The 12,873-nt window shown below is 38.4% G+C and overlaps 9 protein-coding genes across 9 annotated transcripts; 5 read left to right on the top strand and 4 right to left on the bottom strand.

The window, feature by feature from the left end:
• Positions 1-42: 42 nt before the first annotated feature.
• On the bottom strand, positions 43-613 carry Gasu_52380 (uncharacterized protein). The gene is made up of 2 exons (XM_005703598.1): positions 402-613; positions 43-340 (listed from the first exon to the last, which is right to left on the bottom strand). The coding sequence occupies exons 1-2, from the start codon at positions 525-527 to the stop codon at positions 203-205; spliced, it is 264 nt and encodes an 87-aa protein (XP_005703655.1). The 5' UTR covers positions 528-613; the 3' UTR covers positions 43-202.
• Positions 614-623: 10 nt separating this feature from the next.
• Gasu_52370 (uncharacterized protein) lies at positions 624-2,621 on the top strand. Its single transcript, XM_005703597.1, has one exon. It carries the CDS (start codon positions 650-652, stop codon positions 2,576-2,578), a length of 1,929 nt encoding a protein of 642 aa, XP_005703654.1. The 5' UTR covers positions 624-649; the 3' UTR covers positions 2,579-2,621.
• Positions 2,622-3,413: 792 nt separating this feature from the next.
• Gasu_52360 (carboxymethylenebutenolidase) lies at positions 3,414-4,408 on the top strand. The gene is made up of 3 exons (XM_005703596.1): positions 3,414-3,723; positions 3,774-4,184; positions 4,237-4,408. Exons 1-3 carry the CDS (start codon positions 3,499-3,501, stop codon positions 4,321-4,323), a joined length of 723 nt encoding a protein of 240 aa, XP_005703653.1. The 5' UTR covers positions 3,414-3,498; the 3' UTR covers positions 4,324-4,408.
• Positions 4,409-4,482: 74 nt separating this feature from the next.
• Gasu_52350 (uncharacterized protein) lies at positions 4,483-5,363 on the bottom strand. The gene is made up of 2 exons (XM_005703595.1): positions 5,180-5,363; positions 4,483-5,129 (listed from the first exon to the last, which is right to left on the bottom strand). The coding sequence occupies exons 1-2, from the start codon at positions 5,254-5,256 to the stop codon at positions 4,925-4,927; spliced, it is 282 nt and encodes a 93-aa protein (XP_005703652.1). The 5' UTR covers positions 5,257-5,363; the 3' UTR covers positions 4,483-4,924.
• Positions 5,364-5,920: 557 nt separating this feature from the next.
• On the bottom strand, positions 5,921-7,053 carry Gasu_52340 (NmrA-like family domain-containing protein 1). Its single transcript, XM_005703594.1, has 3 exons — positions 6,990-7,053; positions 6,235-6,938; positions 5,921-6,183 (listed from the first exon to the last, which is right to left on the bottom strand). The coding sequence occupies exons 1-3, from the start codon at positions 7,027-7,029 to the stop codon at positions 5,998-6,000; spliced, it is 930 nt and encodes a 309-aa protein (XP_005703651.1). The 5' UTR covers positions 7,030-7,053; the 3' UTR covers positions 5,921-5,997.
• Positions 7,054-7,583: 530 nt separating this feature from the next.
• On the top strand, positions 7,584-9,258 carry Gasu_52330 (uncharacterized protein). Its single transcript, XM_005703593.1, has 2 exons — positions 7,584-8,191; positions 8,251-9,258. Exons 1-2 carry the CDS (start codon positions 7,616-7,618, stop codon positions 8,713-8,715), a joined length of 1,041 nt encoding a protein of 346 aa, XP_005703650.1. The 5' UTR covers positions 7,584-7,615; the 3' UTR covers positions 8,716-9,258.
• A 5-nt stretch (positions 9,259-9,263) lies between these two features.
• On the top strand, positions 9,264-10,948 carry Gasu_52320 (uncharacterized protein). Its single transcript, XM_005703592.1, has one exon. The coding sequence runs from the start codon at positions 9,286-9,288 to the stop codon at positions 10,354-10,356; it is 1,071 nt and encodes a 356-aa protein (XP_005703649.1). The 5' UTR covers positions 9,264-9,285; the 3' UTR covers positions 10,357-10,948.
• Positions 10,949-10,953: 5 nt separating this feature from the next.
• Gasu_52310 (uncharacterized protein) lies at positions 10,954-11,598 on the top strand. Its single transcript, XM_005703591.1, has 2 exons — positions 10,954-11,188; positions 11,248-11,598. Exons 1-2 carry the CDS (start codon positions 10,989-10,991, stop codon positions 11,438-11,440), a joined length of 393 nt encoding a protein of 130 aa, XP_005703648.1. The 5' UTR covers positions 10,954-10,988; the 3' UTR covers positions 11,441-11,598.
• An 87-nt stretch (positions 11,599-11,685) lies between these two features.
• On the bottom strand, positions 11,686-12,873 carry Gasu_52300 (amino acid transporter, AAAP family; the record flags this gene model as incomplete). The annotated part of the gene is made up of 1 exon (XM_005703590.2): positions 11,686-12,873. A coding segment is annotated over one exon (643 nt), but the record flags the coding sequence as incomplete, so codon positions are not given.

Here is a 12,873-nt window from a genome sequence, read left to right as displayed (position 1 = left end):
TTCCTAACGCTACCTTTCACTCAGTTTAATCTCTAATTATGGCCATGATAAAAATAATTTATTGTAAAACATAAAAACTTTTGAAGAGGTTACCCATGTTTATAAATATACATGCCTTTCCTAAGAAAAGTCGATTGACCAAGACCTTTGATAAGAGTGAAGGTGTCTAGAAAATTTTATTCTTCAAATGTAAGACAAACTATCAATGCAAAAATGGATAAGAAAAGATAAAGCAGGTAGCGAATGAGGAGGCCATATACAGAATATCCAATTCATTCGCTCTCGAATTTCCCACGTGGGGATTCCATGGCAGGCTGACAGTCATTATATAATCAATCTTCTGTTGATAGTCAAGCAACATTATAAAAAAGATTCATCTATCCTGTTTGGGCCCTTCGTACTTCATTTCTACGTATACACAACGAAATCTGATAATGGAAATCGAAACGGCAACAATTCCAACTGGAGTCGCCACTTGATATTGTATCCATCGACAACAAATGTTCCAGTGCTACTGCTCGCTCCATGAAACTCCTTTAATCAGTAGTGTCCGTTCCAAATGTAGCAATGCTTCTTTAACTTCCATCGTTTCAGCATCGACAAATAAATGATCGAGATATCAATTTTAAAATTTTGGCGGGTAGCCATAATGATGAGTGCAGACCAAAGAAGGGTTCTTTTAACGCCTAATATAAGGGCTCCCTCTAGTAATCGGGTGCTTGAAGAATCTACTCAAGTCAATCTTAACCATCAATCAAAAAAACTGGAAGCTTACAAGGCTAAATGGAAGGCTTCTATGCAGGAGAAGCAGCAGTTACAGGCCGACCATCAAAGACTCTTGAGGAGGTTGAAGGAGCTAGAGAAGAAAAATCTGGCCAAGACACAGCAGAACAAGCACTCAACAGACTCCAAGGATGATCATTTGAATTGCCCAAGCAACAGAGCCCGTTCTTCAATAGCTAGTTCGACAACGCTTGAGTTGGAGAGGCTTGGAAGTGTTCAGTTGTCAAGACACGTTGACTTTTCTCCCAGAAGGAACAGTATTGGTGTTATTCGAAGCATGGACAATTTGACTGACGAGAGATTCCGAGACAGTTCTACGACAACTACAGGATTTCTGGACTCTTTTAAAATACTCGAGACAGCGAAGCAAGCAAAGTTCACAGCAAGCTGCGAAGACGCAACGAGTTTGCAATCTGATTCCAATTCTAAGTTCTTAAATGCTTCCACAGATAGAAGAGTGAACAAATTACGGTTTCTAAACGAAGAAGGTGAAGGAGAAGCATCTCAAACATTAGAGGCTCTAACTTTGATTAAACAAGAACTCAGCGTGCTAAGTAATAGAAAGAAGAAATTAGAGCAAGAAGTTTCTCACCTGAAAGCTGAACTAATCAGGGAAGAAGAAAGGCGTTGGATAGTTACCGATGAACATATAGAAGCCCAACGGAAGCTACGTACAGTCACAGCCAATTGGAATTTATTCTATGACCAATTGGTTCAAATCTTCTTGCCAGAATGTCGAAAATTTCTGTCATGTCTTAAGCGGTCAGAAGCAGCATGTGGATCCGCACGAAGGAAACAGTATAATACAACGAATCATAAAGTCCAGGAAGAACAACCGAATGGATCCTCTATTGATAGAAGAAACTCCCACGATGTAGCTTTGGTCAGTGAAAATTGCATACCCAACTCAGCACGAACCTTTCACAGTTCAGGAGGACAACTCGATTTTCTCTTTTTAGAGCCTGAGATCAAGTCTCCATTTGAAGGTGATATCCTTGCATCCCCAGCTGTAGGGTCGTCCCCCGTAAATAGTTTTCTCTGCAATCAACTTTTAGTAAGAGTTATATGTCGCAAACTCCTCACTAACTTGAAAAATCTGGACTCTTTTGAGAGCAAACTTGAAAATGTTGCAAGCAAATTTGAAAATAGGATTGCGCGATTATCAGCAACAGTTTCTGTTCTCTATGGAAAGAATAGTCTTGTTCGAGTTCCCACGGAATGTACGCCAGCTATCTATCCAACCTCATCGGAGAACAGTTTTAGTCTCGATGTATATTTTCCGGAAAACTATTGTTTTTACTGTAATGTTTCTGAAAGAAATAGTGCAGCTCCAAAAAATGTCCTTCAGAATTCTAGAACTGCTTCTGGTATATGCATTTTAGAACCATTACGGAAGAAAGTTGAGAATCTGGAAACTAAATATGGCTCTCTGATAGCTAGAATGTTGGTTCAAAATGACGCCTTACCATGTTTGAATAATGAACAGAGGGGGCTCAAAATTACACAGTCTCTCTGCTTTTTGAACCAGTTAGAAGTGTGTCTTGGGTTGTTAGAATGGTCCTCAAACAAACATGGTAGTGTCTTAATGCGATCAGGCTCAACAAACTTTCAAGCCAAGGAATACCAGAATGATGTTTGTCGAGCATTCGACAAAAACTCCACTTATTCGGAAGTCAAACATGGACGATATTCCTGTATTCATTGTGAGTCTTTGAGTCAAGAGAATAGAGTTCTCAAAGAAAGGATTGCAGAACTTGAAGAAGAAAATTCTTCTCTTGCTGATCGAATATTTTGAAAGCTTATCTAGTCAAGAAAGTCATAAAGTCACTTAGCGTTGTTTGTGCCTCACGTCTTAATCTGAATGAGGAGCGTGTCTTATTGCGACCCTTTGAAATGTTATGTTGTTCTTTCGTTAAGCTGTTTGATTGAGAAATTCAAAGCCTGTCATTAAATAGACTGCTTCGACATATCTCTTTGAAAGAGGCAGCTGCTCATCCAAAATGGAATGCAACGTAAACTGCCTTTGTAATGGACGAATACTTGTAGTCGAATTCAGGAACTTTTTCTGCAAAAGTTTTCAAACTTTATCATTCTTGAAGAGTGACTCATTCATCTGTCTACTAAATATGCATCGATCCAGTCTTACAGCTAACTACTTTTATTCAAATTTTTGAGCTACCATGCTCAAAATATTCTCAAAGAATTCTTCAGTTTTCATCCTAGCATGCTATTGACATTTGGTGACTCGTTTTTATAACTTGTCACAGTTCTTTAGTTGTATATCGGTCTCATCTCTTCATATGGTTCATACAGAAGCAAAACTGCAGACGTCTATTTCGCTGGTGCCTGAAAGCATTCCATCTTGTGGCAAGAACTTGCTAATAATGACCTTTTTAATCTTAACTGTTTGAAACCTTCGTATCAAAGTCATTTATTGTTAAAATGAATGTTTTTGGCAAATCAAAATATTTTAGGATAGGTTGCGTTGATTTGAATAAGCCTTTCTACTAGGTTTTCTGAAACCTAATGGACGTACAAACTGTTTTAAAGCATTTCGAACAAATCAAATATCATATAGTAGCAGTTGAAACAGAGCAATTCCTTTCACATTGCTATTGAATAAGATGAAAATTGAAACAGTTTCGACAATTTCAATTCGGCTGTCCAAGTGGACATTTGCACCTGTATTTTGTGTTTTGTTGTAGACGCTTCACGATGACTTCAATAAGTATTTCGAAGGAAGGAGAAGTTTTTCCAGGCTTCTTGTATGGTGAACATAATCCTAATAAGTTTGGCGTGGTTGTTATTCAGGAAATATGGGGTGTCACTGATCCAATCAAGTACAGAGCAAAGGAACTCAGTGAGGCACTGCAGTGTAAGAGTATAGTGCCTGACCTGTACAGAGGAAAAATCGCCAGAAAAATCGACGAAGCAACCCATGTGAGTGATCCTTTTGTCTATTTTGTGAACGTATGCTGAACTCAAGAAAGTTTCGTCAACACTTAGACTGGAAAGGAGCATTTCAAGATGTTGAAGCTGCTGCGAAGTCGTTACGGAATCAGTATGGATGTTCAAAAGTTGGAGTGGTTGGTTTTTGCATGGGAGGAGCCTTGGCCTTGGCAGCATCTGTGCTCTGCTCTGGTTTGGATGCAACAGTCTGTTTCTATGGCGTCCCATCAGAAGATTTGTGTGACTTGACAAAGATCAAAATTCCGGTTCAATGCCACTTTGGAGATAAAGATCATGCAAAAGGTTTCTCGGATCCAGAAACGGCCCGTAGTTTGAAGGAGAAGTTGGAAAAGCATAACATTATTCATGAGTTTTACACTTATCCAAATGCTGGTCATGCTTTTATGAATCCTCCAGAAGAATGGGATCCTGAAATGCGTGAAATGCTCAAGGTTTGCTATAAAGATTCCTTTGCATATGTATGTAACAATAATTGTTGGATAGGATCGTCTGGCAGGACAATATGACGAAGAAAGTCGAAAGGTTGCTCTTAATCGGATGCTTGCTTTCTTTAAGAAATATCTTTCTTGATCATTAGTTTTATTGTTTCTACGTACTTGTTGGATTTGTTCGTTTAATATATAAAAAGGAGATGTTCAGTGGTTTTCAGTCGAACTGTTTCTTGTGAAAATTAGCAACCCATGCTAAGTAGTCTATTGCTATCAACATTCTTTTCCTCTTGTCCAAGTTAAACATTTGGACACTCTAGGAATATTAGTTCATTATCCACAAAACATCTGAAAAGTTTTATAAAAACTCATCTCTCAAAATATATAGTCACTAATATGGAATCTCGACAAAACTTCACAGTCTATAATAATCACTTGCATCATATATATTACAAAGGATATCCAGTTTTAAAGATGATAGCAATACTGTGCCAAAAGTTGATTCTACTGTAGCAAAATTCCTTGACAAGTGGTGGAAGAATGTATGAGTCAGGGCTCCGTGTATCAAGAGTTTGACAGCTAAAGGGTTTGGTTCCAACACTACTGTTATGTTGCAGGGCAGTATGAAAACAACCTTAAAGTTTTCAAGAACCATCCTTATATCTCAACCAAGTCACCAAGTGCTGGAACATAATATCTCGAAACAATACCGGACAAGACTCCTTCCAGCTCTTTGCACTATTCTAGCTCTTGCTTAACTCCTGCTTACGCTGTAACCTTTCAAAATGCAGTTTCTTCAAAAGTGAGTTTATGCAAGAATAATAACTTCCTCCGAATGAGGACTTGGATGAGACAAGAGTAGAATCCGCGTTATCGTCATATTTTTCTTGGCGGCTGAAGCTCTGTTCTCCTTCCAACTTGAGTGCGTCATCTTTTGAGAGGCAGTGCCTACGATAACAGGTCAACCTTGAAACGTTTATAAAAGACACTATGCTAACTGTAAACCTAACGAAAGCCTCTTTATTCCGCAAGAACACTGAATGGCGTCGTCTTTCTCTTCTAAAGGGCGTTTCATCAAGAAACTACCGAAAACAAGTCAGTTTTCTTTATACACCGAAATCTTCCATTTGCAATAAATGATTTGAACAGTCTATCCTGGACATTTAGGCGTTTACCTAATCAATATGTTTATATTTGTTTCTAAACATTGTATTCTAGTTTCTGACCAATTATTTGTTTCATAAACTCAAAAAAATTTTCAAAACGATTCTCCTCTCTTTTCGACGTTTTCCAAGCTAAAACTTTTACTTCCCGTAGTTAAATATGAAACCTAGGAAGAATTACGTTGAGTTAAATGTACGTCGTGTTTTTTATTGCTTTCTTCGCAACATGCATCATTTGAGAATATCTGAGTTTGTTCCTGACGACGACCCAATGAGACACTGAAAAGACATTTGTGAATTTTTCTTTGTTTTCATAGCTACATCTATTCTTCAGATAGACTTGTGTTAAAACAATGTGCCTTTCTTGGATGAAAAGCCATTTTGTAGAAAATATGAGTGCAACCAACTCGTTTAAATGCAGCCATAAGTTGTTGGTATGCAACGGAGAGAAATGTTCTCAAGTCGCCATCATTTTGCTCAAGCCAGAACCAAAGAGTGAACCTCCTAATTATGGATATCTTCTTGGGAATAAGATGTTCTTTGATGTTTACCAAGGAACCAAAACCTATGACATTTCACAAGAAAAAGGTTTTCATTGTCCTTTATCTTTCCGATGAAAGAAATTTGCATTGTTAAAGACGGTTAATACACGTTTATCTCTCTTCAAGTCCAATCAACTGTTGTTTATACTTTCTAGCCCACTGTTCTAATGTATGGTACTTTGGATATAATCTTCGACAGGTTTCAATATCAAACTCTATAATATGCTCGTCATCAAACATTATTTGATACGACGCAAACATATCTGCCAAGTCATTTGCGAATGGAAAGGACAGTGACTTGATAGAGATTTAGACCATCAATTCAATAGCTTAAGAAACTGCACTCACTTTGAACTGTTCTATAGTTTGGGGAATGTAGTGAACCTCTTTGTCAAGAGACTTGGACAAGACCTCTGCAACCTGATACAAATCCGTAGAAGAATGGACAACATCAATAGTTCGGTTGATATACTCAGCAGGTTGCTCCAAAATTCCAGCGACAACACCTCCTACATCTTCAACACAAGTCATAAACATGCGAGAAGATCCCATTGGTAAAGAAAACTCAAGTTGCTCAGGATTTTCTTTTTTAGGACGAAGCCAGAACCGCAAATTTTCAAAATATGCATATAGACGGATAATAATAACGGGAAGACCAATATTCTTCATGTGCTCTTCAATGATAACCTTCGTTTCAAAATGACGAGTAGCATATTTTTCATTAGTCAACCTTTTGGTGGAAGGTAGGCTGCTAAAAATGGGGTATGGGACCTTGGCCATTTTGGCAGCATCCGCAAAGTTCTTTCCACATAAAAATTCCTTTCGATCAGGTCCCTCCGAATCGTTCAAAAAGGTTCGGAAATCCGTTACTCCAAAGGCTGCATCAGTATTTCTAAACAAAGGTAGCAATGTTTCAGGGGGCTGCAAGAGATCGCCCTGCAAAACTTCAGCACCTTTCCTAACCAGCAACTGAGCAGCTTCACTCGAGGGATTCCTCGTTACCGCACGAACTTTCCAACCCTTTCCTATCAAGTGTTCAACAACACTCCCACCTGAATCCAAGTTAATTTTCAAGATCAATACTTTAAAGAAGAACAACTAACCTTGGCGACCTGTTGCACCAAACACAAGAATGGTTGGCATGCCAAGCAGTTTCCACTTCTGTCGTGGCCATTCTCATTTTTTGGCTTTTATAGAATCTGCAGTTAAAGTAGAAACTGGAGATGACTAAAAATCCATAATTGAAAACTTCCGCTTAAAAGTAAACATGTTTGTTATAGTAAAAAAATTTGCTAAAGCTTTATACTATCCATCAAATCGTAAGGAAATTGTTTTGGAAGAGATATTCATGACTCCAAGGATTGGATAGTACCATATTCATTCGCACTTCACGAAGGCTTTTATTTCGTATTCAAGGCTTTTGGAATTTCAAAAGCATATGTCCTCTACAAAATTTCTTATGAAATTGTACATGCAGTTCGAAGTTCTTCTAGGTCCTATAAACAGTACTATCAGAAGAAAAAAGTTCTCCAAAAGAATAAAAGGGAACTAGGAATGCAAAGTTTTACAGCTTCAACTGAATTGGTATTAATAGCATCTTAGAAAGATAGAAACATTTCATTACAATAATATATGTTTGCTTTCCAACTCTTGACTGATAGCTTTGAATGCATATAACCAGGCTTTGGGAATTCCATCGTCACGCATTATTCGTTCACAACTGCTCAAAATGCGTCTTGAAGATAGTCGAAGCATCCTTGCATTTGGAATAACAAGGCTGCCTTCCCTATCAAACACACGTTGTCGTAATTGGTTTAAGTCTGTTAGAAAAAACGCAACACCGTCGATTGTTTCGAACAACAAAAAGTGCTGCCAACTTGTCAAGAGTTGTCAAGACAACGATTTCAAAGTAACTTCGGAAAGGTCGTTATCTTCTTATCGTTGTCGAAAGAACTCTTCATACTCATTTTGTTATCAAAGACTAAAAAGGATTGTTTCCCTTCAGAAAAGAGTTTTTGCGAAACAGCTGAATCCCTTAAACTTCTTCTATTCATCGTCGTTAGCTGTTTTTCCTCTTCTGCTAAGTTTATCCTCCACCACATCAGGTATCCGGTGTTATTCCTTGCAGAAGTTTTTGGAAGCTTTTGAAGCTACTCTGCTTGCTCGAGTGAAAGGAAGAACTTTTTTTGTAACTGCGCTCTTGGCCACCCGCTACGATCCACTTTTGGTTATCTCTGGTTGCGTGGCTGCCCTTGTGATTACTTCAATGCTTGCCTATTTTGTATCCATAAGTGGGTTGGAAGAAGTAGGTTTGTTCCTTTTAGTTAGTATTGAACTCAGTGTTGTGTTATACAACTTGCTTAGGTTTTATATCTCGTACCATTTTCATGGGTACATTATGGCGCTGTCATTTTATTCTTAGGCTTTGGTGCTCAGTTGATTCGATACTCAGATAGGTTGTCGGAAGAAGAAGAACATGCCATTGAAAGCCAAGAGTTGATTGGTGCAGAGTCTCAAATGAAGACGTTTAAAGGAGACATAGGCGAAGAGAAAACTTCCAATATCTTTCTCCAAATTTTAGGAATGACGATTCTTTCGGAATGGTGTGGAAATGCGATGTCCACAGTTATGTCCATTTCTACCATTCATAATGTTCTTCCAGTTCTTTCTGGTGTTATTTTGTCAAATATAGTTTCAACAACACTGATTGTTTTTCTCGTTTGGTTACTGATGAGAAAACTATCAGCAAAACGAGCGACCAATGTATCTGGGATCACTTTAATAGGTTTAGCGCTGTTTTATTTGTTTCGGGGACCTTCACAGTCATAAAACACCAAGTTAAGGATTACTTAAAACCACATTTTGGAATAACCAGTTCCTCTGCACCGTCGGCATAATAATTTTCCTCTTCCCATACAAGCTTTGCACTTTTTGGGTCCTTGATCGTCCAAGTTGATGAAACCTTTACCCTTACAAACAAAACACTGTGCTCCACCTTGTCCAGCACATATATCACAAAGCTCCAACTTGCCCTGTGTTTGATTCCACTTAGGAAAGAAATAAGACGGCTAATAAAATAACTCACCCTGCCAATAACTGTTGTTATAACTACAGAGAATACACTTAGTATTAAAAGACACCAGTCTCCTTGGTCCAAATGTTTGATAGGGATAAACAAACATTTATGTTGTATGCGGTTTAACTGCAATCTCATTAAGGTCATTCGTAACCCCACAAATTGAAATGTGAAGTGTTATTTTGTATTCTTCGGTTGGATATTCTAACAACATGATAGGCTTTACTTGTTCTTTTTCCTTTCCAACTTGCTATCATCTAAGCAGATGTTTTCGACAGCATGGTTTACGCTACGATAGAAGAAACCGCAAATATCAGAAACAGATGACTTATCAAGTCAAAGCTTGTCAGGGAACGGAGTTTGAAAAGGTTGCTCTCCCAACTCCATTTGGAATAGTCTTTCGTCACTCTAGTCAGTTGCCCGAAAATATTGCTAGTCTTAACTTAGTCAGTGGTGGAAGTGCGACTAGTACGGGATACTTTACTGAAGAGAGGTTCGAAGAGCTGGTAAGTCTGATTCGTACCAGAGGAAGTGGCACTGTGGTCGTTCCAAACAGCGCTAAAACACCTTTGAACCCTTCAGACTTTAAGAGAAGAGCAGAAGCTTCAAAATCCATCTTTCCTGGAACACCAAGTCTCTCGCGAGAAAAATATTCAGATATGATGGCTTCATTGGGTTATCAAGTATTCCGAGATGATTCTCAAATTTCGTCTCCTTCAACAAGAGAAAAATTGTCAATTTTACAACAACTTATCTTTTTTCCTGAATCTCTTAAGATTCCTTTCTTTTTGGAATGCATACGCCTAGATGGTCCTTGTGAAAGAGATGAGTTGCTTCGAAGCCAATCTGTATATTCTCTGGCTATATTTATAAAACAGGGTGTCTGTAATATGGAGTGCGCAGAGGCGATTCTTTACGCGCTGAACAGTGATCCAGACTCTACTGTCAGAGCATCAGCAGCGTCTGCATTAGGATTCATAGGACAGAAGAGCAATGTACAAGCTCTGATTCACAGCACTCTGGAGGATGGAGATTGGCTAGTAAAAATGACTTGCATTAACTCATTAGGAGAGCTGAAAGATAGTCGTGCCATTCCCGTTCTATTAGCTCTTCTAAAAAAGTTTTCCCCGAGTGTTCCAAATCGAGATTCTTTTATAATTCAAAGTTTAATAGGATCTTTAGCGGAGCTCAATGCTGTTGAGGCGGTGCCATATCTGATACAATTCAAAGAAAGTCCTGAAGAAATGCTTCGCTTTCAGTTAGCAGAATCTCTTCGATTTTTCAAGAATAGTCAACAAGCTATCGAAGCATTGCAAAGCCTTACAGAAGACAAGTCATCACGAGTTTCTCATCAAGCATTGATATCCCTGAATTTCATTCAAGAGATGTCATAAGGAGACTCTTTCGTTTCATTCATTTTTCTAAAAAATGTTTGAAGCTCGTCGTTATTTCGAATGGGGAACATTTTTCTTGCGAAAGTTGATAAAACACAAAAGTAAAATTGTCCAAAAGTACTGATAGACGTTAAATTCACCATCGAATTTCGTTTCACTTTCGACACTACAAAAATCTTTCAGGAAAGCTCATTTATTAGTTCAAAGGGAGCAAGAAACGAAATGGATAAGTAACACAACCGTTCTCCACATTCCTTTGAAACATCTTTTTAATATCTTCAAGACCACGTCGTATACATGGATAGAAAAAGAATCTGGCTAATCAGTGATATAGTTTTTCTACTGACAACAAACTGAGCCAATAGATTCCTTCTGAAAATCTGGAAGTTTTCAAGAGACGAGAATAAAGTATTCTATTCAAAACGTCCTGTACTCATGCATTTTTCTATACTCCCGCCAGAAGAATATTAAAAGATTATCAAGACAACAGACAAAGATATCTCAGAGAAAGAGACAGTAAAGCTTGGAGCAAGTATAAGCGATATCATAACATACGTTCCTAGTGCTATAATTAGACAGACCTTAGTAGACTTCATTTGACCACTCATTCGGAAATATTTCGCGCGGAAACGATGTATGGTTTTCAGGTCAAGCTGCCTCAAATAAAGTCTCCTAGCAGTCCAATCTATTGTAGAAGCCATTTCCGACGCAAAGGCTTTCGTTTCACTGTGCTATGTAAAAAGAAGCGCTGCAGACGTTGTGGAGAAAATTTTTCTCCGGAAGTTAATCACGACAAAGCTTGTAGGTTTCACGGAGGTATTTTGGGTGACAGGTAATTTTCAACTTCGTCCATAATATCTCCACGGTTTCTAAGAATTCCATATGTCATAGAGCATATTTTAACTGGACTGCTGACTGGTTGTTCGGAGACGGTTGTCCTGCTGACCGTCTTGTATTAATTCAGCGTTGGACTTGCTGTGGTGCTACCACAAAGAACGCACGAGGCTGTAAGAATGACTTCCACGTGAGTCACGATACTGACCTCGAGGGAGACTGCAACACTGTATTCTTGCATGACTGGTGAGCAACTGTTGCCGACTGCAAGGTAGTATTCTCACCAAAATAAAATGACAGCCAGTTAGTGGTTGAATGTATTTGATAATAATAATGTTGTAGACGAATATGAATGATAGTTTTCATTGGCGATAATGATTTATAAAGTCGGCTGCTTGGGTTTTAGATAAGCACGCAGTTTAGAACTTTGTCTAGTATCTCACTAGCCATAATACTATACTAGTTTCAAATAGTCCTTAAGACTCCGCTTCATTTTGAAATACTTCAAACTTTATTTTTTAACTTCAGAGCGTTATATCGTCATCAAGATAACATCGAATTTCGAAAATATAGGCAAGTTGTTTTTCAGTCAGCAAGTATCGGACATGTCTCTTCTCTCAATCCCCTTTATTTTCTATTCATCTTCAATATTTATTCCTTGAAGCTCACGTACGAGAAAGTTTGAAAAAAAAACCATTGTGTTGACTCGTAAAATAGAGGTGTTACCTCGACCCAGTACTTTGCAGCAAAGCTTAGGACATTCTCTGTTAGGTCAAAATATTTCATGAGAAACCAAAGTTTGGTTAATACAAATCTATAATATTGCACATAGAGAACTCCAACACTTTGTACCATTGTAGAAAACTCGGCAGAGGAGTCTGAAGTTTTTCATAGTATTCTTCGAACTTTACGCTGACGACGGAAACAATCAAACTCTGCTAAGACAAAGAGCAGTCTTATTGGCACCTACTCTGTGATAGTGGTGTATACTTTTACAACTATGAACAGCAGTACTGCAGAAGCAGGAGACTTCCGAATCTTTATTTCTTGTACAGACACTTGTAGAGCAGTGGAGTAGCTCCAACGTTTTGTACGATGGAATATATGGTGCCATACGTTCCAAGCACAGTATAAACCACTCCAAAAACTATCATAACAAACGCAGCTACAAACTTGTGTTTCGTACTCATTGTTGAACCTGCACATTTCCAATAAAACAAGGGTGGGTATATAAAACCGGTAATTGGCGAGAAAAGGGTGCCCAGCAAAGACTCGATATCACTCAAATACGGGAAGAATATATTCAAAAGTAGAGTGAGTCCAGTGCTTGCGAGAGTCACGAGAAACCAAACACTTATTCCCTTGAGAGAAAAATCATCGACAGCTTTCTTGACAAAGCGGACCGCTACAGCTCGATTGAAAACCAGGCCTGTTACGATATAAGAAATAAGTACATGAATCCACAAGAAGCCGTTTGCGACCCGTTTCACCTTGCCAGCCGAAAGTGCTGATGTAATAGGGTTCACTACTGGTACGCCATAAATCGCGTAACCCAAAATTCCGATAAAACCATAACAGAAGAGAAGTAACAGATCGGCTGTATAAATGGCTTTTGGAAAGTCACTCGGCCTCTTCATTTCATCCATAAATTCAATAAAAATATAGATACCTTTTACACTTGAG

Source organism: Galdieria sulphuraria (genome assembly GCF_000341285.1).
Source record: "Galdieria sulphuraria unplaced genomic scaffold scaf_52, whole genome shotgun sequence".
Taxonomy (NCBI): Eukaryota; Rhodophyta; class Bangiophyceae; order Galdieriales; family Galdieriaceae; genus Galdieria; species Galdieria sulphuraria.
Note: the sequence above shows the minus strand (reverse complement) of the source record. Positions and strands in the feature narration are given on the sequence as shown.

Excerpts from the sequence above, each read along its gene's own strand:
- Gasu_52310 (XM_005703591.1), top strand. The coding sequence starts at position 10,989 with ATGTATGGTTTTCAGGTCAAGCTGCCTCAAATAAAGTCTCCTAGCAGT. Across the intron at positions 11,189-11,247 it reads GGAGGTATTTTGGGTGACAG|AGCATATTTTAACTGGACTG; the intron begins GTAATTTTCAAC and ends CATATGTCATAG.
- Gasu_52370 (XM_005703597.1), top strand. The coding sequence starts at position 650 with ATGATGAGTGCAGACCAAAGAAGGGTTCTTTTAACGCCTAATATAAGG.
- Gasu_52340 (XM_005703594.1), bottom strand. The coding sequence starts at position 7,029 with ATGCCAACCATTCTTGTGTTTGGTGCAACAGGTCGCCAAG. Across the intron at positions 6,939-6,989 it reads TGGTGCAACAGGTCGCCAAG|GTGGGAGTGTTGTTGAACAC; the intron begins GTTAGTTGTTCT and ends ACTTGGATTCAG. Across the intron at positions 6,184-6,234 it reads AAACTATAGAACAGTTCAAA|TCACTGTCCTTTCCATTCGC; the intron begins GTGAGTGCAGTT and ends ATCTCTATCAAG.
- Gasu_52350 (XM_005703595.1), bottom strand. The coding sequence starts at position 5,256 with ATGAAACGCCCTTTAGAAGAGAAAGACGACGCCATTCAGTGTTCTTGC. Across the intron at positions 5,130-5,179 it reads AGGCTTTCGTTAGGTTTACA|GCACTGCCTCTCAAAAGATG; the intron begins GTTAGCATAGTG and ends CTGTTATCGTAG.
- Gasu_52380 (XM_005703598.1), bottom strand. The coding sequence starts at position 527 with ATGGAGCGAGCAGTAGCACTGGAACATTTGTTGTCGATGGATACAATA. Across the intron at positions 341-401 it reads TGTGTATACGTAGAAATGAA|AAGATTGATTATATAATGAC; the intron begins GTACGAAGGGCC and ends GACTATCAACAG.
- Gasu_52320 (XM_005703592.1), top strand. The coding sequence starts at position 9,286 with ATGACTTATCAAGTCAAAGCTTGTCAGGGAACGGAGTTTGAAAAGGTT.
- Gasu_52330 (XM_005703593.1), top strand. The coding sequence starts at position 7,616 with ATGCGTCTTGAAGATAGTCGAAGCATCCTTGCATTTGGAATAACAAGG. Across the intron at positions 8,192-8,250 it reads CCATAAGTGGGTTGGAAGAA|GTTTTATATCTCGTACCATT; the intron begins GTAGGTTTGTTC and ends CAACTTGCTTAG.
- Gasu_52360 (XM_005703596.1), top strand. The coding sequence starts at position 3,499 with ATGACTTCAATAAGTATTTCGAAGGAAGGAGAAGTTTTTCCAGGCTTC. Across the intron at positions 3,724-3,773 it reads AAATCGACGAAGCAACCCAT|TTTCGTCAACACTTAGACTG; the intron begins GTGAGTGATCCT and ends AACTCAAGAAAG. Across the intron at positions 4,185-4,236 it reads AAATGCGTGAAATGCTCAAG|GATCGTCTGGCAGGACAATA; the intron begins GTTTGCTATAAA and ends ATTGTTGGATAG.